Raw genomic sequence first — 27,541 nt, forward strand, 5'->3', positions numbered from 1 at the left:
CTAGTTTCCCTCAGGGTACTCAAAACTGTACTCTACCTGGGGACTGGGGGTGTACAACCAAATGTCCTAAGTTTATCAGAATTTCTCTAGTGATAATGTTGTCAGCTTACAGAAAATGCTAAGGCTACAAAAAGCAGCTGAGTAGAAGTGGAAAGAGCATCCACTGTTTCTGAACATATCTGAACCTAATGGTAGTTTTTGACTCTTCCAGAATGTTTTCCTCCCTTTTTACTACTGTGGAAAACTGTATTAAGTTGTTAAACATTTGTTCAGAAAAATTGAACATTGAACATCTTTCTAGTGAAGCAAAACCAGCTGTTATTTGTATTGCTGCTAGTAACACTCTGATTCTATGATACTTTATTGCAATGAATAAACGGAACTTGCAGTGACTTAAAATTGAGAAGATAACTTGACATTCATGTGTAAATTTAATGTAGGAAGAGACTGTATTGGATAAACGTTTCAGCTAAGGTAGATCCTTAAATGAGAATAAAAATGGAAGAAAAATAACTTCCTCCTACCTATCTTTTACAATCTGGCATAGCTAAGAATGAAAGTAGGTACCTTGATGTTTGCAGTGGATTCAGAAGCTACAGTGCATTTCATGCTATCAAATATCCTGATGGAACATTGCACTGCTGTGTTACTGTGGGTTAGCTGTACCTTGACTACAGGACAAGAACTGTCTTCATTATCTGAGTCCTTAGGGAACTGGCTTAATTACCCAATATGGTTTTCTTATCTCGGGCCATAACACTGCAGAGAACAATGGTATCCCCCAAAAGAGGAAGTTTTTAGTTAGGACAAAATACTAGAGCATCAAAGGCTAGGTGATGGCTTTAACTTATATTCTTGTTTAACAGCTTATTCCTGAAACTACCCCTGGGGATTTTTTTTTTGTTTGTTTGATTGGTTTGGATTTTTTTAAAATCAGTCTTGTTTGGTTCTGTCTACTTCAGTTGAAATCAGAAGCTCAAAAACTTCCTGAATGCTCCATGTTTGGGGACTGGTATGTGAAAAAGAAGTTGAGCACTCCTTGAAATTGAGAAAAGAACAGAATTAACTGGAAAATTAGAAGGCTTGATGAAAAGACAGGAATGAAGTTAGCAACTGGATTTAGGGGCAGAGTTCATATGCAGGTTTTTCCTAGCTGCTTATGTAATTCTAGTACGACATCTTGCTTGCACAGATACCCTGTAGCTCTCTAAATTGCAGAAATTACATGCTTCTTCAGGGCATGCAGTTCCTATACTGGATCTTGTTCAGTGAATGAATTAGGGCTGGAGACTGGGTGTGTGTTTTGGTTTTTTATTTTGTTTTACAAGTGTTGAACTGAGCCTCTGAAGGCCAGTGGAATTAAGATGGGTGTGGAGGGTGTAATGATGACAAAACCCCCAAGCCAAACAAAGAACCACGGCCCCACAGCAAACATGTCTGGAATTATCAGGGATAAAGAGTTCTCTCACAGCAAAAGTTAATATCTAATGTGGATTTTTCTTAAAGCTGATTCACTACATGATCCACTTATGTGTCACTTCAGTTGAAATTTCCCATTTCTGTGCTTAATAGTGTGTTATTGTTCTGTGTGTGTGTTTTATCTGATGTAGTGCAGCCTCAATAAGAGAGCATTTAGGTGATCAGGGAAAAACATTAAATGGCTATTTCCATCAAACAGTAGGGTAAAATAGCCTTCAGTTCCCTTTTCTTGAAAATTGATTTGTAAAACTTTAGATGTATTGCATGTGGGAATCTGTTGTCTGCTGACTGCAACAAAAGAGATGTATTATAACCACTGTTTGCTTTTTGCATTACCAGTTTTATGTTTTGAGGGAGACACAATGCAGCACACTTCCTGTTGAAAATAAAATGTTAGGACAATATGAAATACAGAGGACATTTGCATATTGTTATGCTTTTCAGTGTGTTATCAACATTAATCTGGTAAAGCAGTGTACCAGCTACTAAGAAAAATTAGCTTTATCCCATCCAAAATTGGGACACATTGGTATAAAATCAGTTACCTAAAAGGAATTAAAAGACCAGAAAATGAAGGTAACTTAATGTAAAATGCATTAAATGCTTTTCCTGTTTTAAACATCTTCTGGGCTATATTCTGGTTTCCTTTAGATTTTTCCTGAAAAAGCAATCTGCTTATATAAAACAAAATACTGAGTGTATGGATAATGTGTCCAAATGCATTCTTACTGTGAACAAGTTGGGATTTTGTGTGCTTCTGTAAGCTATTATAATAGTGAATAAAAGTTTAGAAAATTCTAGGGCTTCTCTTAGCTCATTACCAAGTTTGTAATAAGAAAAATAATTTTTCAGACGCAGGCTTCATGTCCTATTGATCGCAGACCATTTCAAGCAGTGTGCAGGCTGGATGCACTGGATAAGCAGATAAAGGTATGTTCCAGACTTGTTTTCTTAAATAACTTCCCTTGTAGGAATGTCCAAGTTATGCTGCAGCCTTTCATTCATATAAAATGAAATGTGCTATAAGCTTTCTAACAAAGTAATTACTGTTTCAATGTTTCTATTACATATTTGAAGCTAGGAATTATTCTTAATTATTTTTTCAGAGCAAGTATTTACCATAGTAATAATAATCATAAAGCTGCTGTTGCTACTTTCTAGTATCTCTGAGCATTCATGATATATCCAAGAATAGAAGCATAGTAATTGGTCTCAAAGTGTTTTTTAAACTAGGTTTTGTAAACAACTGCTATACCAATTATCCTGCAATACTGCCTTTTTTTTTAGCTGAGGTGAATCTTCTGGGTTCACAGCCTCCAATTCCCAGACAAAAACACATAAAGGCAAGAGGATCAATTAATGTTAAATGTTGTTCAACTGAAATCTGATTTTTTTTCAGTTCTGAATTCTTCTTAAAAATACTGATATGGAGAGTAGTTTATCAAGTAGGAAAAAACCTCTTCTGATAGTTGATCTTGAAAATGCATATAGAAAGATGCTGGTAATTCTATGTACAATTTGAAAATTTTGTGAGGAAATTATGCTTATGAGTAGTTCATAAGCTGCTGGTCTTGCACTTTGTGACATTTAGAAAACAGGCTTCCACTACTCATTTCTTGTACTTCTGGAGGCCCAGGCAGTCACCTGTAAAGGAGCCATGCTGGCAACTAGAGGTGCTTCCTTCTCATAGGAAACTGTAAACTTGCATATTTTGTCTTCTTTATTTCTGAAGAATCAAGGAAGTAGTTGAAATGGGATAAACTGAAGTTTACATTTGGAAAAGTGTAAAGGCTGTATCAAAATACAGTTTGAAAGATTGTCTGTTCACAGAATTTCAGTGTAAACACGTGGGCAGAGAAAAATGTCCTTCCCTAAAAAAGAGCCACTGGAGCCGTAGGAATAGATGGAATGTGTACTGAGATATACACACACAGTGGTCAGCACCATCAGTGGTGCTGTTAGGAGAGACTGGCAGCTTTCTCTTTGTGATATTCACAATTAGCATGCTAATATGTTAGGTGGTTGCATAAAAAGCCAGATTTTGGGGATGAGGAAATACAAAATTTCTAATGCAACCAATTGCAATGTAGCCATGGAAGCAACTTCACAATAAAAGTTGTATTGCTCTCAGTGTTTTTGAGATGTGAAGAAAACTCAGTTATTTTACTCTAGAAGAAAGTTGTGTGTGTTTTAATTATGAGGAAGCATATTAAATTGAGTGGTAGTTCAGCATTTTCCCAAGGTGAGCCTTGTGTATTCTGAACAACCAACTTAGTTTTAAAAAACTTAGCTTATAGATTCTTAATGGAAGCTAGTGCATAGCTCTGAAACACTTGCCATGGCAGTCAGAATGTTCAGGGCCTTTTTTGTCCTGTGGTATGCATCTCAGGCATTGTCAATAGCATATCAAGGTGTAGATTTTTCTATTTTATGGAAAAAAAAATGAAATCTCCAAACTGTGAAGTCAAAGTCATGTCTCCTTCTAGAGAAGTGAGATTTGAAATGTTTTCTAGTCCTTCTGTTTGAGTTTAATTTCTGTACAGACTTGAAGAGACTTTGTATGAATTTAAAGCCAGAGTATAATGACATTCTAGATTGGGTTGATTCTATTTTACAACACAGGTTCAGGTTACAAAACAACTAAGGAGGAAGGAGGAAGACGAAAACTGTGCCTGCAATAAGGAAACTTACAGCCATGTGAAGATGAGAAGTTTTGTGAGGTTGGTCAGCCATATAATTGCAAGCATTTGAATTGGAATATTCAAAAGAAATAAAATCAACTGGTTTAACATGTACAGCCTGAAAATTTTCTAAAATTATTTTTATTTTAAAATATGTTAGTTTTCATGAGTGGTAGTTTAATTTTACTTTTATCATTGCTGTAATTCCCACTTAAATAGTTTAAATAGCAAGGAAGAAGTAAAGGGCAATGTATTTCTTGCATTGATCTCTGTGAAAGTAGCATTTTTCTAGCAATTGTGAAAAATTTTACATTCATTTGAAGTATAGCTACATCAAATTCTAACAATATAAATCTTTTTTGTTTCTCTAAACAAACATACACTTTTCTTGCATGTTATCATAAGCACTGGTGATGTTCCTCTTCTGTAAAACATAGTTGTAGTCAAGAACTGATTTTATTCTAGTAAGCTTGAGGGGGAAAATTTCTGTTGTTAAATGGAAATAACATTTCTGTTTTAGTATACTTTGTCTTGTAACATTTGCTGCATTGTATAAAGGGAAGCTGAGGATTACACAGATGAATTTTGCTAAATAGTACTTATCTAAAGTCAGTGTTTATTGGAATGTATGAGAAATACAGACTTCTTGAAGTTTAATGTGAAGCAGACTTCATTACAGCAAAGATAACTGGAGGTAAATTACCTTTTTTAATTCATAAGAAAATAAGATTCACCATTCTGTATCAACACTTACTGATATTCTTAAAAGGAAGCAGGTTATAACATCTTTCACATGTTGCCATGAAATCAAACAAAACTGAGCATTCTGATTTAATACAGGATATTAACTTTTGTGTAAATTGGTTTTCTGTTTTTTTCAAAGCTGTTTGAAGTACTATGCCTTTTGAAATACAAAAGATGATATTCATGATGCAAGTTCAGGTTTTAATAGCAGTTAGAACTTGGTTTATGTGCAAAAAATAAAATTACCTTCAAACAGGAGAGGATTTTGTTTGCATGCCTAGAAACTGCTTTTTTAATGTCTTTTTTTGGTCTTGCAGAAGAGCTGTATGTCCAGACAGAGGGTCAGTAACAATAAAATTAAGCAGAATTGTGAAGAAAAAATACAGTAAGTTGGTATTTGCCAGAATTGCTGTGTTTTGTTAAGGAAGTCTAGAATATCTTTTCTTGATGGCCCAATTTAATTTTTAAAAATTGCTTACATTTGTATATAGTAGTAGAAATGTGGAACTTCTAGAGCAGAATTGCAGTATGTGAAACTCCTGTTCTTATATTACTGGAAAACTGCCTCTTCAATTTCAGTCACAACTCAAATGGATGTGGCTTCAGCCTCAAGTAATTTTCTGCATCAGGCAGCTGGGGAACAGCTAATGACTAGCTTTTATTCACAGATTTTTCTTGGAGAGAGTTCAAACACAAGCAACATTTAGCTGTGTTTTGAGGTTGCTCTTCTGAGGGGCTTATTCAATAAAAGTTGTTTGATAAGTCTGTAGATAACTTAGGAAATGAAGAAAATAACTGAAGAGGTAAAAACTGCTTGGTATCTAAAAAGCTATTGTAAAGGTGTGTGCATTTTCCTTTTACTCAGTTGTATGTAAACATTGTAAATGCACTCAAGATACACAACCTCCCATTGCATTAATGATTTTGATGAACAATCAAGAATATGCTAAAGATCAAAGTTTTGTTCCTTGTTCCACAGGTAATATTTTGCATGACAAACAAAACAAGAAAACTTTCTCTGTGAAGATAAACAAGGTTGGTTCTGATAAGGAAACATTTGTAAATGCTTTCTTTTATTAGAGCATTTTTAAGACTACTTTCCTGCCTTTTTTTGAGGTTAACTTCTATTCGTTAATTTTGGTATGATTCGAACATTTTTTTGGTCTCTTTTTGTCTTGAAGTAATTAGAATATAGCCTGGTTATATGAGGTTCTTTCTCAGATTAAAATTAGTTTTATGGTGGTAAATATTTTCATTTAGATTAGACTATTACATTTTAAGATCCTGAACCCTGTTTTCATCCATCTCCTTTCATCCAAAGGCAGATGGTTTCATCTTCCTTTGGGAAGCTGTCAGCCAAGCACCATTATGTGAAGGTTTTCATTATTTTCAACAAAATATATAGATGTAACCAACCAAGTAATTTATGTGAATCTGACATAGACGTTATGGTTTGCATCAAATTGGGGTTTTTTAAATGTGAGATTTCTGTCAAGAAGGTTTCTGTTTCTAGGTTTCTTTTTTATGAATCTTAGCCTATAAACACAGGATCACCAGATGGCAGATTTATAAGGAGCTGTAAAGGCTCTCGTTTGATTTTACCATCCCTCCTTTCAAAAACACTTTGTGTCTCTGAGACAAAAGTTTTTGATCAGTGCTTTCTTACTCATAGTTGTACCTGTAAATGAATGTGCAAGAAAAAGTTTTAGGCCATAAATTTAATTCTGCAGTGCAAATGCCATGATTTGCCATCATTCTGTCTTACCTGAAGTTTGAATATTTGGAGGAAAGCTTGGTTCAAGTCCCTGTTCTGGCTACTGCTTTGTTTCATGTAGTATGGGGCACATCCTGTGTATTTTCAGCAGCTGATGGCCTGAATTGTAACTTCTGTCTGGTGCTCATTACACCATAGTTGTCAGGGATATTGTTAGCTCTAGTTTGCCCCTTCTAAGTCAGGTATTTGGAAATTTGGGTTCTGTTGCCCTGTAAACTTAAAGTACATTTCACTGCATTGAGGGGCTTTTGAACTGGAAAGATAGGGTTTAATGGTAGATCAGCCGCTCATGTGACTTCATGGCTGGGGAATGCTTTCATTTTTAGTTTTACTGTTTTATGGTGAAGTGTTTAATAGCATTAATGTCTTAAATAGCACCTGTAGCAAAAAAAAAGGGTGCATAAACAAAAGTAGAACCATTAAAAACCTTCAGGAGGAAGCATGAGACTCAATTATCCAAGAAATGTTCAAAATTTTAAAAAAAGCCATGATGTACTAGCAACTACTTCATAAGGATATTTGTGGAACATCTGGATAGCTCTTTTAATTGGAAGGAGAAAGGTTAATATTAAAAAATTATATTATTCTTAAAATAAAACTTAAACCCAACAGTTTTTTAGGCAAAACTTAAAATTTTTACACTGATAAAATAGAGCATTTTCCCTGCAGAAGCAGCTCTGTGTGCCAAAGTTTGATGGAGCATATGGATAATTTCTGCATATTGAGACATGTATTCTTATACATCCGACTTCAAAGTTTAGTTTTCATTTTTCTGAATTAAAATTACAGGAGTATTCTAAATTCCTGTTCTGAAATACCAGTCCTAGGGAATGAACAGGAAAGTTTTAGTCATATTTGAGGTGGTATGAGCCTGTTAGGTGCTGTGACAAAAATGGATCAGTGTAGGTATATATTAGTGTGGGAAGAGTATCTGGAGGACTGTTGATGGTTTGTTGTTGGGGTTTGGTTTTTCCCCTGCAGCCAGTGCAGTGCCCAGCAGCAGAGCTCCCTGCAAATGGCAGCAGCACACAGTGCATGGCGGGGCCTTGTTAGCAACGTAAATTGGTGGTGGTGCTGGTATCTTTTGAAATACAAAGTGGGTTCTGAGTGTTGTGCCTCTGTGTGAGGGCTCAGTAACTAGACACACTAGACAATCTTCATATTCCATAATCCTACCTGAGGGCAAAGGAGAATCCCAGCTACCCTCGTTAGGTTTTCTTGTTATTTGAAACAAAATATTTGGTGAATTGCTGTGCAGGGGTGTGAAGGTGCTTGAGCTGTACTTACTGTGGTGCATTAGGTAGCAGAATTGTGAAATAGTGAAGATCAGGCTTATTTATTCATAATGTCTGTGTGGAGTATGAAAGATTTTGCTTTATATAAAATATGAAGTTTATCTGCAAAGAGCAGTTGTTGAAAACTTAGAGACTGAATAGAGAAAATTTGTTCACTGTAACTGCAAATATCTACATATACCTATGGGGCTATTATGGTGTCTGCTTTTTATGAACTAAAGTCTTGCTGACCTAATTTAATTTCAGTGCATCTTCATGTATTTAGTGTTAATTATTTTATTTTGTGTGTCTTTAATTCATAATTTATTTTTTGTGTAGCCCAGAAGACAGACCTGCTGGAATGAGCGCATCAGAACTAATTTCTTCAGTACACTTCTGGCTGGTGGTAGCAGTGAAGAATCCTTTTTTAGCTGTAGAAATGACTGGTTAGTGTGTACTAGTGCTTCATATAAATTGATGGGTAACTGTATTGTAGATTCTTAACTTCCTTCTGCTCCTACCTGTATATATTCTGCCTTGAAATATTTTGAAGATTGGCAGAGTATTTATTCATTGATAAAGAGCAGTTAAAGGATAAACACAAACATTTTAATATGAGTACTGTTAAGGGCACGCCCCAATTTCTGTCATGTGTTCAGCATCAGAAGCACACACTTGAGTATTTTAATCTCATTGATTTCACAAGAGTTTTAATTTTAGTTCATGTTTAATTCCTTGCTGAATTGAAGCCTTGGATAGGAAAGGCTTAGCCCTGTTACTACAACAGCAGTTACCAAAAAAGTTAATGGTAAATATCCTGGTTTGTATCAGAAACAATCTTCTTTGTTGTTGCTCTTTGATTCCAAGAGGAATACTTTAAACATCCATGAAGCAATTTTGCATTAAGCATAATACTTAATTAAGCCGAGTACTTAAGAATGGGTGTATAAATAAATTGTTCATTGAATAGATGGAAGAAAAAGAACAGTCTAAAAGAATGTTATTTGGATAATATGGCCTAATTTAAAAAAAAAGTACTATGTATGTTTTTGACAGTCTGTAAAAGATGAACTTTTTGCCATGCATACAACAGAATTCATTAGTCAAGGATGCAAAGTTTCTCCATCCTTCAACACTCCAACAGACACATTTCATCTTCTGTTTTGCATTCCATCTGCTTTATTTATTTAGGACTTCTTTTGTGTTTGCTGAGACTGTGTTTTTCCTCTAAGCAATAACCAATGCATAGTTTAATCATGACTGTTGAAAGTTGTAATACAGTTAATTAAAGTAATTGGTAGGAGTAGTTACCAAAATACAAAATTATCATAGTGCAAAGTTACTTTTTATAACTTCTTGTATGAAATTTGTCTTTCAGTACAGAATTCACAGAAGTCAATTCAGGGATCAGGCAGAAGAGACAAGAACTGGAATTGTCCTGTTCATCTCTGATTGCTAGAGTTGAAAGGTCTGTGTTTTGGATTCGTAGTGGATCTTCATACTTCAAGTTTGGAGTTTGATTACTTCAAATTGGTCTTTAGATAGAATATTATTTTCATGAGACTAAATAGTGTTTGCATTTAACTTGTTAATTTTTTGTGTATTTGCTGCTTGGTGATTTTATGTTAATAGATTCTTTTTTGTATGTCTTAATACTTTTTTTGGTACTTGTGACAAGCACAGTAAGTCCACTGACTTGTGCATCTTAATATGTCACCTTTTCACAGAAATGTGAGTTTGAATATGTTTTCTATTTGGAAGCTAATATTCAATGAGCTTTTGAAATTATTTCTGTCCCTAGATATCAGACTATGCTTGCTTTAACATCAATCTGATTCTGATTCCCTGCAGCACCCTATACCCTACTTTCATGGGTTGGTTCTATCACTTTTTCTGTAATCATTTATAAAAAGATCCTGTTTGCATCTAAAAAGAGCTAACTGGAGTTGTATCAAGTGAAACAGAGAACATAAAATAATTCTACGGGTTTTTTGTCAGAGAGCAGATGTGTGTTAAAGCATGCCCTAAGGATATTTTTTGTGACTATAGAGCAGAACCATAAAAATAACTGATTTTGAAAGAACACAATAAGAAATTGGTTCTATGATCTTAATTTCATTACATATCTTTTTGTTCTTTGTGGTATTAAAAAAATATTAAAGTTGAAATTGCAAGTGAAGAGTTTTTAAATTATAATAAAAATTGCATCTAGGATTGAAATAATAAATTTATTACATTTGCATTTTCTTAGGAGAAGTTTCATTCCAACTCAGCGATAGTGCAGAAATTGTAGATCTGTAACTAAACTCTGGTTTTGCCCACGGTTTTCTAAGGGAGTCTGAATAAATATATATTTTTTTGCTTGTATGAAGAAGAAAATAAAAGGACTATATTCTAAATTCTCATTCTAAATTCTCATGTAGACTATTTCTCCTTTTTCTGCTGAAATGGTTGCTGTTCTGCTGAAGTACTAAATCAGCACTCATTCCCTTATTTCCAGTGCTATTACCTACTACTTTGGACTGGGCTATTGCTGTTCTGTGTTTGACTTTAAAGAAAGCCAGATGTATATTGCTTTAACATAACATACCTTGTTCAAACTGTTTTAATAGATTAGGCAGTAAAATAAATCTGAAATTAAATATGACAAGGAAAGTTTTGTTCACTGCCAGCTTTGTGTTTCTCTCCAGCTCTCATGAAGTTAAAGGGATTGTAGTTGCCTAATGTGTTTTGGTTTTGTGCATTGTTTCCAAGACTTGCTGCAAACAGCTAAAACAACTAATGTTACCGCTTTTGCTTTTACTTTGCAGTGCTCCTTTAATGTCTTGCGGAGTTGAAGCTGAGACCTTTCTTCTCACTTCTTCTGCAGTGGCTGGAAGAGTTCTTCCAACAAATATCAGGCCTTTGGAAAACTTTGGTAAACTTTTTTTTTGTAAGTTTTCTTTATAGCTCGTGTGGAGTATTGTTAAAATATGATTATCAGAAATCAAACAGAGTTAGTTACACTTAATGGGAAAAAAAATCTGTTTTGATGCAGTTTGGTACTATTTCAAAGTCAGCTACTTAATTTCTGAATTTGGAGTACAGAAAATAAATCATCCACCCCAAAGGTGGTATAACGTATTCTTTTGAAGATTAAATTAATAAGCATTTATGTAACTTAATTCCATTTCTAACGGCAACATTTTTTTCTGTTCATGCTCTTTCTTGCTCTTTCTTTGTTTCCCATTGTTTGAGGATAAATCTTATTTTGATACATTATGAATGGCATATTTCAGAGGTATATTGTGCAGTGTGAGGAACAAACCTTTCTAGCAGAGAAGAACATTAGTCAGGAAGCAGCGAAGTGTATGGATCTCTTTCAGTTTGCCTACAAGCTCTACAGGGCAAAACCTTGCAAAAGTGCTGGAGCTCCATGGTCTGTCAGGAAAGCAGCAGAAGACAAGACATGGAAGGAATTGCCTTCCTCCAGTTACTTTAACAGCCTCTGTCTTCATACTCAGCAAGAATGTAGTTTCTCTTCCAAAAAGCTGCACAAGTTCAAAGAAGTGGAAACAAAGGAGTTGTATTTTGTAAGGCTTGATTTAATACCTTCTTTGAATTGGGAATCACACCATTTTCACTTGTCTGGTAGGCAGATAGGACAGATTTGGGTCTCCTGGCTTATGAAAATTGTGTGGAAATAAATTGCTGGAAGGAATTAAGTAGTAGAAGGATCATGAAAAATTTGCATTTATATTCTTTATTCTTTTTAAAGGTATGTATTTCACCTTCACATTTCCCAATGAAAAATGGATAGGCTGCTTCCTCAGGTCTCTGATGTTTGGCAGTGTAATGTAACTGATCCTTAATAATTTTGCTTCTAGTAATGTACATGTCAGCCTGTACCTCTTGACTTCTCTGTCTACTTTTCTATTTCTTTAGTCAAGCTGTTTTGTTAGGATGCACCAGAAGCATTAAAAAATTATATTTAGAACGAAATCTTGTCATTTGTCTTGATTAGAGTTTTGATACTTGTACTGTGGACAAAGATTGAATTATAAGATTAGTGCCAAAATGCTACAGTGTTTTAAGATTCAGAGTTTTAAGTCATCTTCACATTTTATTTAAATACTTTCTATTGATAAGGAGCATGCAGGAAGTGAGAGTCTTAAAATTTCCTAGTAAAACAAGGGGATGGTGAACATGAAGATGTCCCTTGAGGATTTTAGTCACATTCTGTTGAGTGAGTGTTCCTACCCCATTTCATTTTTATATAGCATCTGAGTAAAAGGACGACATGCATAAGAAAAGGTAAAGACAAAGGCAAAGAGAAATCTAATCTAAATATTGTTAGAGATGCACAGCAAGTATATATATATAAAAGGACACAGACTTTTTAAAAAGGTGACGAAAAGGAGAATGGAGAAAATAAATGCATTTTAAAAAAGATGCAGGCTGGTTCTTTAATTTCTTACTAAATTGTGCCTGAAACATCATAGCATAACCATTTTTTAATTTTCTTTTTACTCTTCTCTCAACTTCTGGTCTCACCTAAAGTATACAGTTTTGCAGCAGAGTAACAGCTGACACTGGCTTCCAGGGTTGTACAAGGAGGCATACAAATATCAATGATGACCATGTAACTGTAGTGTCTGAATCATCCCTGTAGCTGCTGCAGTTTTAGTAGTCTGCTACCGTTAAATAGTCTGTTGTACTAACTTGACCTGAAAACACTTTAGTGAATCTACGAATACCACTAAGATTTATGCTGGCATTATGCAGTTTTTGTGTGATTAAAATATTTTTCAGTAAAGAGTCAGTGAGCTGAAATGCCTTTTATTTGGTCCAAGTCCAAATCTTGTGAAGCTTTTCTGTTAAAGTTTTACAAGTAGTAGGGCATGCTAAAAAAGGGTTTGTGCTTCACATGTAGATTTTGAATGTGCTAGAAAAATAACTCGCCTTTTAATTCTGTCCAGATTCCCACATTCCACTGGTATTCTGCTGGAGGTTTTTTTTATTATTGCAAGATAATTTCTTCTCCCTTGAAGAAAATAATCACAGATACTGAAATTTGAAATGTCATGGAACATCTGACTTGGTTTCCTGGCTATTGTAATAGGTTTGAAGACATAATTAGTCTGAGACAGCCACCTGTTGCTAAGTGCTGCATAACCACTGTTAAGTCACTTTGTGACAAAATGATTGGTGAGACTGTTAGAGTAGATACCCAAAATAGTGTCAGTCACTTGAAATTCCTCTGAAGTTCTTTACCATCATGTTATTTTCTTTTAAATACATAGTACCTTCTATACAGTTGATGTTGGTTTTCATTTTCTCAAGTGATTATTTGATCATTGGACATGCAAGACCCAGAACCAGTCCATTTTTTTTTTCCATGTTCCAGCAAATTATTGTGTTTGCAAGGAAGGTCAGAGGATGTGATTGTAGTCCTGTGCTCTCTTAAAAGCTAGCAAGGTGGTTATGGAATTAATTCTCTTGAGATTATTGTTTGCATTTAATACAGTGATAGGTTTTTTTTGTTCTGCTAACAAAGTAATAAGTGGTAGAAAGAGGCTTTTTTGTAGTTACTTAGTTTTCTTATTCCAATCTTACTTTTCTAAAATATGTTTGTGAATACATTAGCCAAATTTTTGCTGTAGCAGAAGCATGGGAAATAATGTGCAGAATTAAAATCACATGTTTGTGACCTGAGAGATTTATTGCAAAATCTATAGCAATTAATCTTTCTTAGTTTGCACTGTTCGTGTATGAAATTGAAGCCATGAAAGAATGCATTTTAACACCACATCCTTGATGCTTCCTGAAATCTACACAAAAGTGTGAAACAAATTAATGGACATCCCAAGAAATTAATTTAGTTTGGAAGTATTATATTCAGGTATATTTTCTTAATTATCATTAATCTTTAATTCCTGAGCTGTCCACCAGAAGCTTTCATAGCTGACAGTGCAGTCTTCCCTGTGCAGTGAATATAACCTTCAGCTTCCCTACCAGGAATTTTGTTGAATGGTAGATGGCATGAAATAAATTAGTGCAGTATCAACACAAGAGCTGAGCTGCTTGCTAGGTGTGCCTTAGTCATTCTTCATAGGGCTTTTGTTTTTTTAATGCACTGTAGGTGCTGCTGGCACCTTGGGTGTCTTGTGGCAGAGTTTAAGTTCAGTTTGCCCTATGAATAAGGGTGAAAAAGTTTGCGCTATCATTGCTGTATCTGATCAATGGCTGCACATATGATCATCCACTGACGGCCACTGGAAAATGTCCCTTTCTCTAGTACTGTGCTCCATATCAGCATGCCTGTGTTATAGTGACAGGAACTGCTATATGCTAACACTGCTGTGTGGTTAATTCATTACTTTTCTAATAGCTCAAATGCTGGCTACCTTTGAGCAGCTGTTTCAATAAGTTTCACTGTGCATGCTATCACTGTCCATGTAGCCGTGCCAGTGCTGCTTCTAAACTGTGTGTTCAGATGTCTGATGTGTCACTTTACCTTGTTTCTGTTCTTTAAAACAACCAGTTTTCATTTCAAAAAGAAAAAAAGGTGTAGCAGTATTACATACTAAATCTTAAATTGTATTATTTGAGGATATCTGTTATGCTGCAGAAGGCCCTTTTTTGTTCTTAAATATGTTCAGATAAATGGTTATTATCAAATCCTAATGTCTTCTGTTTTTATTAGAATCTTTAGGCAAAGGATATGCTGTTGCATGTACCCAAGAAGGAGAAGAGAAAAAGGAAGCTTCTGGTTCATCTGGTACTAGAGGAAGTAGGAGGAAATCAGTTGCTACTACTCCTACAAGAAGGTCTGCACGAAACAGCAAAAACGAGGCTCTGACTCAGTCTCGGAGCTCCCCTCGATCAAGCAGTTCTGCTTGCGGTGCCCCTGAAAGCAATAACCCATCTCTGAATAAAACTCATTCAGAAGCAGAGAATGCTCCTCCAAAACGCAAGTCTAAAAGAGCAGTTAAACAACAAACACCTGCAGTTAAAAAGAAACTGAGAAGTTCTGCACGTTCTGAAAAATCACCCTGTGGCTCAGTGGAAGATGATGACAGTGCTGAGCCTGAAGCAGTCTTAACTTTAGATAAAGACCACCAGTCAGATAATGAAAGCAATAATGCAAGCCTCCCACAGAAGAATAATGTAGAAACAGAATCTGCTAATGGATTGGAAAGCTGTAGTGAGCATGCAGAAATTGAGGAAACTACAGGAGAATGTGACAGAGATGAGGACACTTCAGGCAATGCAGATGTTAGTTTTTCTCTCCAAGAACCCCCAGTACTAACTTCAGGAAGCGAAAGTCAAGAATTTAAAGTAAAAGATGTTACTGAAAAAAATGCAGATCTTGACAGTCAGGACAATTTTGAAAATACTCTTGAACAAGTGGAAACAGTAGCTAGTCCCAAAGATGATGTATGTGACCATGCAACTTCTGAAAAAGTAGATCAGACATCATGTAGTCCTCAAAAAGAATTAATGGAGAACACAGAAATTTTGACAAAAGTAGATCAACCCCTAGCTAGTCCAGAAAATGAATTGTTGGAACATTTGGAACCTCTGGGAAAAGATCAGCCATTGGAGAGCCCTGGCAGTGAATTGCCAGAGCATCCTGAAGCCATGGAAACAGGTAATTCTGAGACTGAACTAAAACCAGTAGGAGACTGTGCAAATGCAAAACCTGTTCAAGATGAAGAACCAGATGCATTAATACACAGTATTTCTAGGGACAGTACTTCAGAACAGCCCTTAAAAGAGAACACCATTTCAGAAAGTGAAGAGGGTGGAACCTCAGAGTCTCCCCCAGTAAATGCTGAACATAAACATTTTGGTGAAGATAACAATGAAATGATACCAATGGATTGTGACTCATTTTGCAGTGACCAGAATGAACCTAAGATTGAGCAGTTAGTACCACCTGAAAGTACAGAGCAAGGAGAAGTGAACTCCTTACAGTGTGATGTGGGAAACTCTCTGTCAGGTTCTGATGAAAAAGATGAAACTGTTCCTCAAGCAAGAGAGTCCCAGCCAGAGCTCAAAAAAGAGAAAAAGGCTCGAACTAGAAGATCTAGATTTCACTCTCCATCAACAACTTGGTCTCCTTCTGGGAGAGAGGGCAGGAAATCTCAATCACCATCCCCTAAAAGGGAGACAGCTGGAGACAGGAGCTCACGATCACCCAAGAAGGTAGTTGTGAAAGAGGGAAGGAGATCCTTATCTTGTTCTCCAAAGAGAGACACACTCAGAGATGAGAAAAAACCACCATCTCAATCTCCCAAAAGGGAAACTGTTAGGGAAAGCAGGAGATCATCTTCTCGATCACGAACTAAGGATTCATCTCCAAGGCGAAAATCTAGGTCTCGGAGCAGTGATAGAGATAATCAAAGAAGAGAACGTGACAGAGAAAGACGAAACAGGAGGTGGTCTAGGTCACGGTCACGCTCTAGATCAAGATCACGATCTAGGACTAGAAATAAAGGTTCTTCATTCAAGAGAAATGAGAGGGAAAGTCATTCACCTCGATGGAAAGACAGATGGGCAAATGACAGCTGGAGAAGTCCCAGAGGAAATGATCGATACAGGAGAAATGATCAAGAGAAACAGAATGAAAATCTTAAAAAAGAGAATGACAATAATACAGAAAAAAGCAATGATGATCAGTGTTCTTCAGACAAGCAGAGGAATGATTGTCCAGACTGGGTAATGGAAAGGATAAACTCTGTTCCTGAAGCCAGGAACAGAGAGAGAGAGAAACCACATTGGGAAGAGGGCAGGCATGATAATGCAGGACAGTCTTGGAATAAAAACTTTGGTTCGGGTTGGATTCCGAATCGAGGGAGAGGTCAGCGTGGCCGAGGTGGCCGTGGCCGAAGTGGTTTTGTGTATGGAGACCAGAGTGAAAGTCACTGGCAAAACAGAAAACCTCTCTCAGGGAACTCAGATGGTTCTGGGAATGAAGCTTCGAGGTTCTCGGAACAGCAGCCATGCAAGCGTAAGAATGAACAAGAGTTTTCATTCGATACACCCGCTGACAGATCTGGGTGGACATCTGCGTCCAGCTGGGCTGTGAGGAAGACTTTACCTGCTGATGTGCAGAATTATTATTCGAGAAGGGGACGCAATTCATCAAGCCCACAGTCTGGATGGGGAATGAGACAAGAAGAGGAGACACCTGAACAAGGTATTAATGTATTTGAATAATGATAGCTTATTCACAGATGCAGTAGCTGAGCAAAATCCTGTCACATTGTCCTGTAATCTGATCTGCTGATAAGTTCTTTAAAAAATTATTATTTTGGGTGAATCCATACTCTTTTTGCAATATGGAGCGGTAAAGGTGCAGTTTGGTGATTTCTTGTATTTTGATGGCTTCTTAGTTTTGCGTAAAGCCCAGGTTCAGGTTTAAGGACTGTGCATCTGAAGAGTGCTGCTGAAGTAAATTGATTTGGCTGAAGAGAAGGCATATCTTCATAGTTACTTTTAGCATCTGCACAACTTTAAAAAGGCTAATTTGTTTCAAAAAGACATGAATTTTCCTGTGCAGACCCACATGGCAGATTTTAGAGATGACCAAGCAACATGTTGATGTTTATCTTGCTACTACATAAGTATAGTCCTGTTTAAATGCTTTAAAAAAATCTAGGGTAATTTATAAATACAAAACCAGTGCCTTTACTGTATTTCAGTTTTAAAATTCCTCCAAAATGTTAAAATAAGTCTAAATCAGTTTTGGAGGGGTTTTTACATCTAAAAGACAGCTGCCCTCACAGAAATAAACTTTTTGGTAGAAAGTAAGTCAACTGAACTGTGAATGAGATTGATTCGGAATAGTTAAGAAGTCATCCACAGATTATTAATGCCCTGATTAATAGTCTTTAAAGATAGATGTGAATTGACTTCAAGAACTATGAAATCCATTTCTGAAGACACTGAAAACTTGCACTCTTGCACTCTCTCCTTGTTTTGCCTTTCATTTTTATCCATTTTCATCCCATATGCAAGCAGCCTTCTCCCTCTTGTGAGAGATAACTGCATCAGTGCCTTCCTAGTTTTGAGGCAACATTGTCACCCTTCTATCTGCTGCAGGGAAAGCTTACCAAACCTGTAACTGAAAGCGTTTTGTGATTCAAAGACTTTTTCATGTAGTTCAGGAGAAGTCATGCTATTATTCACTTTTAGAAGCTGAGAATAGTACAACAATCTCTGATAACTGGATAAAACAGGCTAGGTTGCCATCATGACATGGTCCTCCAGGGCAACCTGCTTTTGCTGACCCTGCTTGAGCAGGGAGGCTGGACCAGAGAGTCTCAATAGGTCACTTCCAACCTTAGTGATTCTGTTATCCCATTATCTTTACAAATGAGGATTTGGGCTGACGTATAAGGCCTTAGATTGCAATCCCTGTGACTTAGATGACAGAGTTCCTCAAGGAAGGGATTCTAAGGAAGGACATCTAAATTGCAGCATATCAATAATTTCTCCAAACTAATTTATTGACTTCTGGAAGGCTTGGTGCTTGTGTCTAGATTTTAACTTTTTGGCTTCTGTTGAAGAGAAGATGGGATATCAAAGTAATTCATTTAAGAAGTGCTACCTGCTACCCCAAGAGGTTATTTTTACTTCTGGGTTTTACCTGTTCTACCATGATGGGGTTTTTGAACAACTCTTTCTGAATATGAATATCTGTTAAATGATTTGAGGATGACTTATTGCTCAGTGTGAAAAATCCCAGCAGAGTATTTCTGTAATTACCAGAAGAGTACAGAGAGTGTGTGTGAATCAGAAGCAGAGACTTGCTGGTGTGGTAATGTGTGACTAAGCTTCTGCAATTGCAGAAGGTAAATTTACTGGGTAAATTATGTTGTCTTCCTGCTCTTTGGTGAAAAATTGCAGTTTCATTGTGATGAAATAATTTATTGGATTTGTTATGGGAGCAAGTATAGAAAACAAATTCAAAATGCAGGCTTTCACAGTAACCTGCATTTTTTTAAACTTGGAAAATAGCATTTGGTTTCATGGCATGTGTGGTGGTGAGTGCTGCGCGAACTCTTGAAAATACTCAGATTATAGAAAGCTTTTTGATAATCCATCCTTAATTAAGAGTATAGACACCTGGCTCCCATTTTGCTTTATGAAGTACAGAATTTCTTCTTGATATCCTGTCTGTTTTTTTGTTTTGGCAGATCCAAACCTCAAAGACCAAGGCAACCAGCAAAATGACGGTTCTCAGTTACCAATAAATATGATGCAACAACAAATGAATGTAATGCCACCAGTGAATGCACAGCACCAACCTATGAATATCTTCCCGTATCCAGTGGGTGTCCATCCTCCCTTGATGAATATGCAACGAAATCCTTTCAACATCCACCCTCCAATGGCCATGCATCTCCCTACCGGAGTGCCTCTCATACAGGTAGCTGCTCCCACAAATATTTCTCAGGGATTACCTCCGCCTCCACCTCCACCCCCACCATCTCAACAAGTCAACTACATTGCTTCACAGCAAGATGGAAAACAATTGCAGGTATGCTTTATCAGAAGCCATCAGGCAAGAACAGTGGTGAAGTATTACCAGTTAAGGATTCTTTATCTTGAATACCATAAATTTATACTTGCAGTTTCTTTCTCTCTTGCCTGTTTTCTTCCACCCTGCACCAAATTTGAAGCATGAGCATATGGGTTGTAGCTTTTAAAAAAAACAACATACAGCATCACAACCAGGTTTCTTTGGTAATGAAACACTGAAAAATTTCATCAGTGTTGTCCATTATCTTTTTTATCTTAGAAGTGACCTGCTTCCAAAACTAAATCTTCCCCTTTCAAACCTGATTTTTAAGCATTTTAGGAAATGCTTGAATACCGTTTCAGCAGCATGTAGGAAGTGATCTAAACTTCTGTGTTGCAATTCTCATCCCATGGGGGGTCTATCAACAGAGAAAAATTGCCAAGTGCTACATGGCACCCATTTGTTCCACACTTCCATTCTCCAGCTGTCACCATCTCAGTAGCTTCCCCACACACACATTTTTTATTCTGTTTAATCTTTTGAGCCTTTTTATTAATAATTTCTGAGATCTCTTTGGTGTTTTTTACTTCTACCTTCTTACCCAATTCTCCTGGTTTTGCATGCCCTGTTTGAGACCTAACTCCCACTTTATTTCTTCAGTTTCAAAAAGACTCTGCTATGCTTAGGGCAGGTCAGGCCATATTTTTATGACTCTCAAGATATCTGTAAAACAGCTCTTATGTATGTGAGCTCCTCCTGTAGCTGGCTGTTTATATTAAGAGCTTTTGTATCAAGGAAAGAATATGAACAACTTGGAGGAGAACCCATGGCCCTGCAAGAAAGTGTAATACTGCATTTATGATAAGTGAAGAGCTCTTCAGGAGTTGACTGGGGTTTGTGCCTTTCTTTTGCTGCTGCCTGTTCTAACCTAAAGCACTTTCCGCTACATTCCAGGTTGAAAAAGTGAGCAAATGATTTCTAACCCTCCATTTTCATGCATCATCTGTAAAGATCTGAAGTGAACTGATAAATGGCCTACATTATTCTCACTTTTCACTGTTGTAATATGTTTATAGTCATTAACTTAGAACAAGGAGAGTTGAGTTCTGTGGGAAATACTGAGTGGGGTTACAGGCCATATGAAATAACTCAATACACTGCAAAGTAAACCAGCAAGGTACTGCTGGAACTAAAATGCTGGTAGATTGCTTGTTGATTTAATTAATGCCTCTTGTCTTAATTAAAATATTTTCACAATTGGAAATCCAGTAGATTTAACCTCCAAAAATGTAAGAAGTCACAACATAGGCTTCAAACTTCTGAAATGAATATCTAGTGCAGCAATAAATAAATTCCAGTAAAGATTGTGTATTGCTGCAAAATGCAGTTACCTGTTGTAAAGCCCATGTTACACTTACCTGCTCTTACCTGCTTTTGTGGACTGGTGTCCATGAGCCTGAATGCTCTTGCAGCTGCTGCTGCTTTTTCTTTGAGCTTTCATTCAACAACCCCTCAGTGGTAGCACAATAGAAATGACTGAATACTGCAGGACACCACCTGTCCTTCCTGTTGAAAGGAAGACAGCCCACTGGTGAGTGTTAGCATGCTGATTATAACAGCTTCATTTCTGTGTCCTTTCCAAAGAGCTCAGATTCCTGTTTCATTATTTTCCATCTAGATAAATGCAGATGTGTAAAGAGTAATGGTGATGACCTGCAAAAAAGCAGCGTTTAGTGTAGCCTGCCAGAAACATGCCAGGAGGATGTTCTGGGCTTTTGCTAAAAATGGCCTCTATCTGAAGTCTGAGAGCTACTTAATTTCTCAGTTCCAAAGTATGTATAGTGCCTTTTGGTGATGTTTAGAAATGGCCAGAAAATGGCTTTTCCTGAAAAACAGATCCTGGTACTTCAGCCAGCGTTTCATCTCTTGCCTGTGTATTTATATTTGCAAGTTCAAGCTGATAACAAACATGAAAATAGATGTTTTCAAAGCAGCATCATTATGATGCAGGAATGCAAGTGTGGCTTTGGGTGATACCTTTTGCAGGTGTGTTTAGGTGCTGATTTTTTTTAGAAAATGTCTACTTATCATAGCCTTGTTTTGTAAATCAGATTGATTCTGCAGCCATAAACTTACTCCCCTTGTACGAACACCCTCCATGCCTGTTTGCAGGGTATTTTATTACTGGGATCAGAGCTAGAAAATGGCAGCCATTGTGGTGACATGGAAGATGCTTTACTTTTGAAGCTTTTCTTTTTGTTTTTTTCTTTGAGTCAATCTAATGTAATGTGTGTACCTTTCATAATAATGGGCAGTGTGGAAGTTAGGTAATGAACCAAAGCATGCAGTATTTGTTCTTGTTCTAGAGCAGCTGAGACTCCTAGAAAGGCACATTGCCATATAGAAGAATGATGTGTTAACTACTGATAACTTTTTAAAACAGGGTATTCCAAATGCTTCTCATGTAAGTAACAGCATGAGTGCTCCAGCTTTGCCTGCTCCAGCAGCAGTCCTGGGAAAGGTGGGAACAGTTCAGGGACCAAATTCGGGTAATGCAACGTCATCAGGTCACATGAAGAGCTCTAATGCAGCTGTAAAACCAGGAGAAAACAAAGCAAGTGTAACAGTGGAAGCCAGTGCAGATAGCTCGAAGAAGGACCAGGCAAGTTCAAAGTTCAGCATATATTTTATATACACTCTTTATATATTTACATTAAAACATATAAAATTTAATTTTTATATAAATGCATTTTGATGTACTAAAATATAGCAAGTTATGACAATAACCCCTCAGTGTAATATACTCCATACCATCATGTATGTAATATTTTTGTGGCCGTCATAGGACACAGATTAGCCTCTGACTCTTTTTAATGTAGTCTTCTTTAAAGCAGCACTATTATAAATATCACTTGAATTGCTATGGAAAAATGTTCTGTGCTTAGCAGAGCACAGGCAGCTCCCATGAGAGCTGAAATATGTGTTTGGGGGGGGGTGGTTTTCTAATCTTCTGTAGCAACCTTTTTCCTGTAAAGTTTTAACTTGTGATTGATAAAGATACATAGGCAGTGAAATATAACTCTCAAGTTTGTTTTCTCTTCAGAAATTGTTAATTCAAGAAAAAGCAGCACAAGAGGTCAAGCTGGCGATCAAACCTTTCTACCAAAACAAAGATATCACCAAGGAGGAATACAAAGAAATTGTGCGGAAAGCTGTAGATAAAGTAAGTGGGTCCAGTAATCCAAGCTGCACGCATTTCACCTTGGGACAAGCTTTGGGGTGGGTTTCTCGTTTTTGTGGGAACAGCTCATAGGTGCTGGAAAGGGGCAAGAGGTAGAAGCAAAAATACCTTTCTTCTTTCTCCATTCACAAGAGCTTTCTTTGGCTTCTCAGAACAGAACGTGGTTGTTGTGTGTAAGAATTGAATGGGAATTCAGAAGTATTTAGGGAGCAATTGGAAAGTATTAGGAGTTTTAAAATATGTTTTGCCTGGGATGGAAGAATCAGAAGTGTCAGGAAATAAATGAATAGTGTGGGACTGGCAAATCAATGGAAATGTTTCAAACGTTTTTGTTCTTTAAACTGTTGCAGGTTTGTCATAGCAAGAGTGGAGAAGTTAATTCTGCAAAAGTGGCAAATCTAGTGAAAGCGTATGTAGACAAATACAAGCATTCACGGAAGAAAAATCCTGAAGAGGCAGTCTCCTGTGAAAGGAAATAGAATATGGTTTCATTTTTTAGTTCTATTCTATCTGCAAAGTGCAATTTCAATGTGAACTGTTAACTGAAAATTGTACATGACAGTGATTTGAATTTGGTTTTGATAAAACTATTTTTCAAGGTAGTGTATGATGTTTTGTTCTAAAGAAATATAGATCTGCAGGGCAACTTCTTTATTCCTTTTTAAAAACAGATTTCTAAAAAGAATAAAGGTGTAAAGAAGAATCATTAGGAATGTATGGTTGTGTGGATACTTAGATGTACAGCATTTTGACTTGAATAAGAGAGTGCATTAACTTAGAAACTTCGAGTACATTGGGTTTTGAACAGGTATGTACAGTACATGTGATCAGCCAGATTAAAGTAAAATTTTTCTTTTGATTGCTCCCTAATTATAGCAAAGATGAAATAATTAATTGCCTTGACAAATATTTCTAGTGTTAAGTGGACAGGCTGAATGCAGGCATCACAATGTGTATATTAAAAAAGCACATAGAGTTGTCTGAACACAACTGTTTAGATTTCAAAAAGAAAAGTCGTAAACAGTAAAATGTGGTGCCCAAAAGCATGGGTGCTGCACAGCTGTTGTAACACCAAATAAAAATTATGCTGCTTGGTATTGTTTGTGATGTTTTTTAATTTGTTTCAAGATAGTGGGATAACTTGAATAATTTTTATGTGTTGAAAGCCCTCAGTCACCACACGTTGATAACCTCAGATTAGGTTATGCCCTTAGGCTAGCAGGAAATTAGTGTACCAAAGCTAGATGTTCAGAAACAGAAAAGTTTTCTCTTCAAGTAAAATTAAGAAAGCTGGAATTTATTGTTAGGTTCCCAGTTGACCAGAGACTGCCAGTTGTGCCAATCTCAGCTGCATAATAATTTTCTCCATTAATTAGGGACTGTGGCATAAATCACCAGATTGGTATTGGTGAGCCCATGCCATTGGAAGCCAAGTGTCTTCCTCCTTCCCTGAGCACTGGAGACAGGTTATTAGAGATACCACAAGCATTCTAAAAACAGCTGTCAGGTCACTGGATGTGCCTGGGGAAAGCTTACAGCTCAGGTAAAACCAATTTTACTGAGGCAGCAGCAGGGAGGGTTGCTGGAATACTGCGATCACCCTGTGCTCCTTAGCAAAAGAACAGCTTGAGATCCTTCTCCAAGGAGCCTTACTCTGATTTGTTCCCTTACTCTTACACAGTGCTGTTAAAATCTCATCACTAACCCTCCAGTCCTGTTGTGCCGTAACAGCCTTTGGTGTTGGATCAGCGTGGCTTCTGCTCCAGCCCAAAGCCTTCTGGCTCAGAAGCAGGAATAAAACATTTTAACAGAAAGTATCAGCTGAGATTTCTGAGGAATGATCTCTTTGTAGCCAGGAGTTCCCAAATTACCTGGTTTTGGCAGAAAACAGTCTTACCTTTTAAGTAACTTTTGCAGAAGCCTAAGGATGACATAAGGGATATTCACCCGTGTACACGTGTGGTGTAGAGACAGAGGTGTAAAAGCATGATGTTTGTCACAACAGTTGATTGCTTGGTTTTAACTGTAACTTTCTGCAGACTTAATGAAGAATTTGACTGTCTATATTTATTTTTGTGTGCCTAAATACAAATGCTATGTAAATTAGAAACAGATATAATACATTTTCTACAGTCAAGTCAGGTTTTAGGCTTTTCAATATACTCAGTTTTACACTATGATAGCAATTTGTAAGATCTCTTGAATTATTTTAAGCTAAAATTGGTTAGCACTTTTTGAAAAATGTAGCAAATTGCTATGTGTATCCTGGTTTATCACGCCATGCGTACTTTATTACATTTTCCTTCTCTGAATTTTTGGATTTTAATCACTTTTATATCTTTTTCTAGTCTATACAGTTGAGCCTTGCTATAAAGCTCCTTTCAGGAGTCAGATAAATATTTCAAGGGGTTTTTTTCCTCTTTTGGAAGAGAGGTGGAAATTGGGAGAGGTGGGAAGAAACAAGGGAGGATTTGAACTGGGAGAAGGGAGGGGTGATTGGTTTCTTGTTTTGCAGCTCCTGGGTGGAAGAGAAGCTGTCACTGGCTTCCACGTTCTTGGGGCAGTGACTGTAGTGATGCTCCACTGTATTTCAAAACCTAGTGAAGAATACCAAATAGAGTAGCATGTGATCAGTAACTTTATTTTTTACAATTAAATACTTCAGAATTTATCAGAAAATACGCAGTTTGTTACAATTTCTATGTTGAATTAAAGAAATGCATTGCCTTAATCTGTAGACTCTGTTCCTGTTACTGCTGAAAAGCAGCGAGGTCTCTGCTGGTCTCTGCATGAGAAGGGGAGTTCGGCAACCTCGGAGTCCTGGTTGTGTTCCAGTAGGATGAAAGGTGTAATTCTATTTATTGAAACACCTTCTACTGAAACCTCCCAACATGCACCACCTGAGAGCAGAGGTGGGGAGCTGAGCCCCCTTGCTGCCTCCAGGGTAGTGGTGATTCCTTCAATCCAAACTACCCTGGGGGAAACAATTACAAAAGTGTACCTTCTGTGAACTTATGCAAATCAAAAGGGTTTCCCTTGCACCCCTTCCCCTTTCTCACTGTGCATGCTGCTTGAATGTCTCATCCTAAGGATATACCTTTACAAGCACAGTGGCTGTCCAAAGCCCACAGTACTGTGTATGTAGGCTGGAGTGCTGTCTACTGAAAAAAAATAGTCTAAAATTTAGTTTTGTGTAGTGTTTAACAGTTTCTAATAAATTCTTTTCTCTCAGCTGGCATTGTTTGGTTTTAAATGACTCTGGCTCAAGTGGTGTGGTTTGGAAAGCAAGGTAGCTCCTGTTCCTTCTGTGCACATGCACTTATCTTGTTCTGTGTTGTCTGGGTGCCCCCTCCTTTACATCTCATTTGTTTTAAGTTAGCCTTCACCTTGCCTTGCCCTTCTGCAGGTGCTCAAAACTAGAAAAAAACAAATGCAGATGGCAAAGAGCCCATTCACCCGGGACTTGAACAACATGGAGGGGTTCAGGGCGGGAGTGGAATACTGCTCTGGGAAGCAAACAGGGCAGGAGTCAAACCCTGGGCGTGCCCTAAGAACAAATACCATACCACAGAAGCAGGGAGCAGCTTCACTGAAATACCCTCGGGAACAAAATTCCAGGCATCCCTTTGCTTCCAGAGTTACCTCCACTGTACCTTCATGAGGTAGCTCCATAGGTAAGATTGGCACAGGCGTAAGAGTTACAGTTCAGGAGCTATGCTGGGAACATTTTTCATTGTTACTACACCTTACAATATTCACATTGGACAGTAAGGACAATAAAGTGTATCACCAATTTCAGTAATTGAAGAGTACTAATTATAACTAATTTACTAATAGTACTAATTATTACTAATGGAGTATCTATGGGGTTTTTTAAAAGTTTTTAATCACTAGGTTGGTAAGAAAACCACTAATAGCACAAGTAACAACTTGTATAGAAGGAGATGAAGCTCTGGAAAAGCACAGGCGGGGGTCTGGAACTTCACTTGACACTTCCAATATCACTCACAACTCCCAGACTCACCCACCAACAATAAAGCTCGACCTGATTTTCATTGCCTTGCACTGTGCAGTAAAGTACAGGGGTTGACAGCAATAAAGTCAATGCCCATTACACATGGTAAACATGCAAACCCAGAGTGTAATCCAACACAAACTACTGCAGGAGCCAAACACATGAGATTTTGGCAGCAGGTTGTCATATAATTAGTTCCTGAAGTTTTGAAGGAATTTAAAACCCACTGAGTATTATAAGGAGTATCAATCAAAAATAGCCAGGCATTTCTTGATCTTTTGGTGCAGTAGCAAGCATTATGACAGAAAATAAATCATGGAAGTCAGAGTTCACTGTAAATTCCAGAGTCCTTTACCAAAATTCAGGGATTTTGAGGACTAGGAATGCAGCTTATACATGGTCTTGTGTCAAGGCCTGAACCTGGAATGGCAGGGCTTTTCCTAGAGGACTATTTAAACAAACATTTCTAATAACAATATAGCAATACCTGGTACAGGTACAGGGGCAATAGAACACACACCCTACAGTGCAGGCACTGCGGTTACATGGGTCAGGGTGAGCATTCCATCCCTGATGTGCTGTGGGTCAGCTACGAGGTTAGTTGCAGCTCAGTTGCCTCAAACTTCACAGGAGCCCACTAAGGCCAGCAGGAAAACTGGAATGAGGGTGCAAACCCATGTCCCCTTCAAAGGTCAGGACAACCAGACACTGGTGTAAAAGAAAAATTTACTGTTGGCCAGGACAGCAATGTTCCTGTGGACATGCAGGCTCAAAACCCTCAAAGAACAAAACCTACATTTCCACTCAGATTGCAGTTTGCA

At 37.2% G+C, this 27,541-nt stretch overlaps 1 protein-coding gene across 3 annotated transcripts in view; it reads left to right on the forward strand.

Annotated features, from left to right (window-relative positions):
• Nucleotides 1-25,936, forward strand: part of SCAF11 (SR-related CTD associated factor 11) — a 50,704-nt gene extending 24,768 nt beyond the window's left edge. For all 3 annotated transcript variants that reach the window (XM_030959564.1, XM_030959565.1, XM_030959566.1), the window contains exons 4-15: nucleotides 2,332-2,409; nucleotides 4,102-4,199; nucleotides 5,222-5,289; nucleotides 5,884-5,939; nucleotides 8,292-8,398; nucleotides 9,331-9,420; nucleotides 10,763-10,869; nucleotides 14,638-17,136; nucleotides 19,139-19,482; nucleotides 21,908-22,126; nucleotides 22,568-22,687; nucleotides 23,056-25,936. In XM_030959564.1, coding sequence (XP_030815424.1) covers nucleotides 2,332-2,409; nucleotides 4,102-4,199; nucleotides 5,222-5,289; nucleotides 5,884-5,939; nucleotides 8,292-8,398; nucleotides 9,331-9,420; nucleotides 10,763-10,869; nucleotides 14,638-17,136; nucleotides 19,139-19,482; nucleotides 21,908-22,126; nucleotides 22,568-22,687; nucleotides 23,056-23,184 — 3,915 coding nt within the window. In that variant the 3' untranslated portion in view covers nucleotides 23,185-25,936. The remainder of the gene's footprint in view (nucleotides 1-2,331; nucleotides 2,410-4,101; nucleotides 4,200-5,221; nucleotides 5,290-5,883; nucleotides 5,940-8,291; nucleotides 8,399-9,330; nucleotides 9,421-10,762; nucleotides 10,870-14,637; nucleotides 17,137-19,138; nucleotides 19,483-21,907; nucleotides 22,127-22,567; nucleotides 22,688-23,055) is intronic.
• The last annotated feature ends 1,605 nt before the right edge of the window (nucleotides 25,937-27,541 follow it).

This window comes from Camarhynchus parvulus, chromosome 1A, assembly GCF_901933205.1.
Source record: "Camarhynchus parvulus chromosome 1A, STF_HiC, whole genome shotgun sequence".
NCBI lineage: Eukaryota > Metazoa > Chordata > Aves > Passeriformes > Thraupidae > Camarhynchus > Camarhynchus parvulus.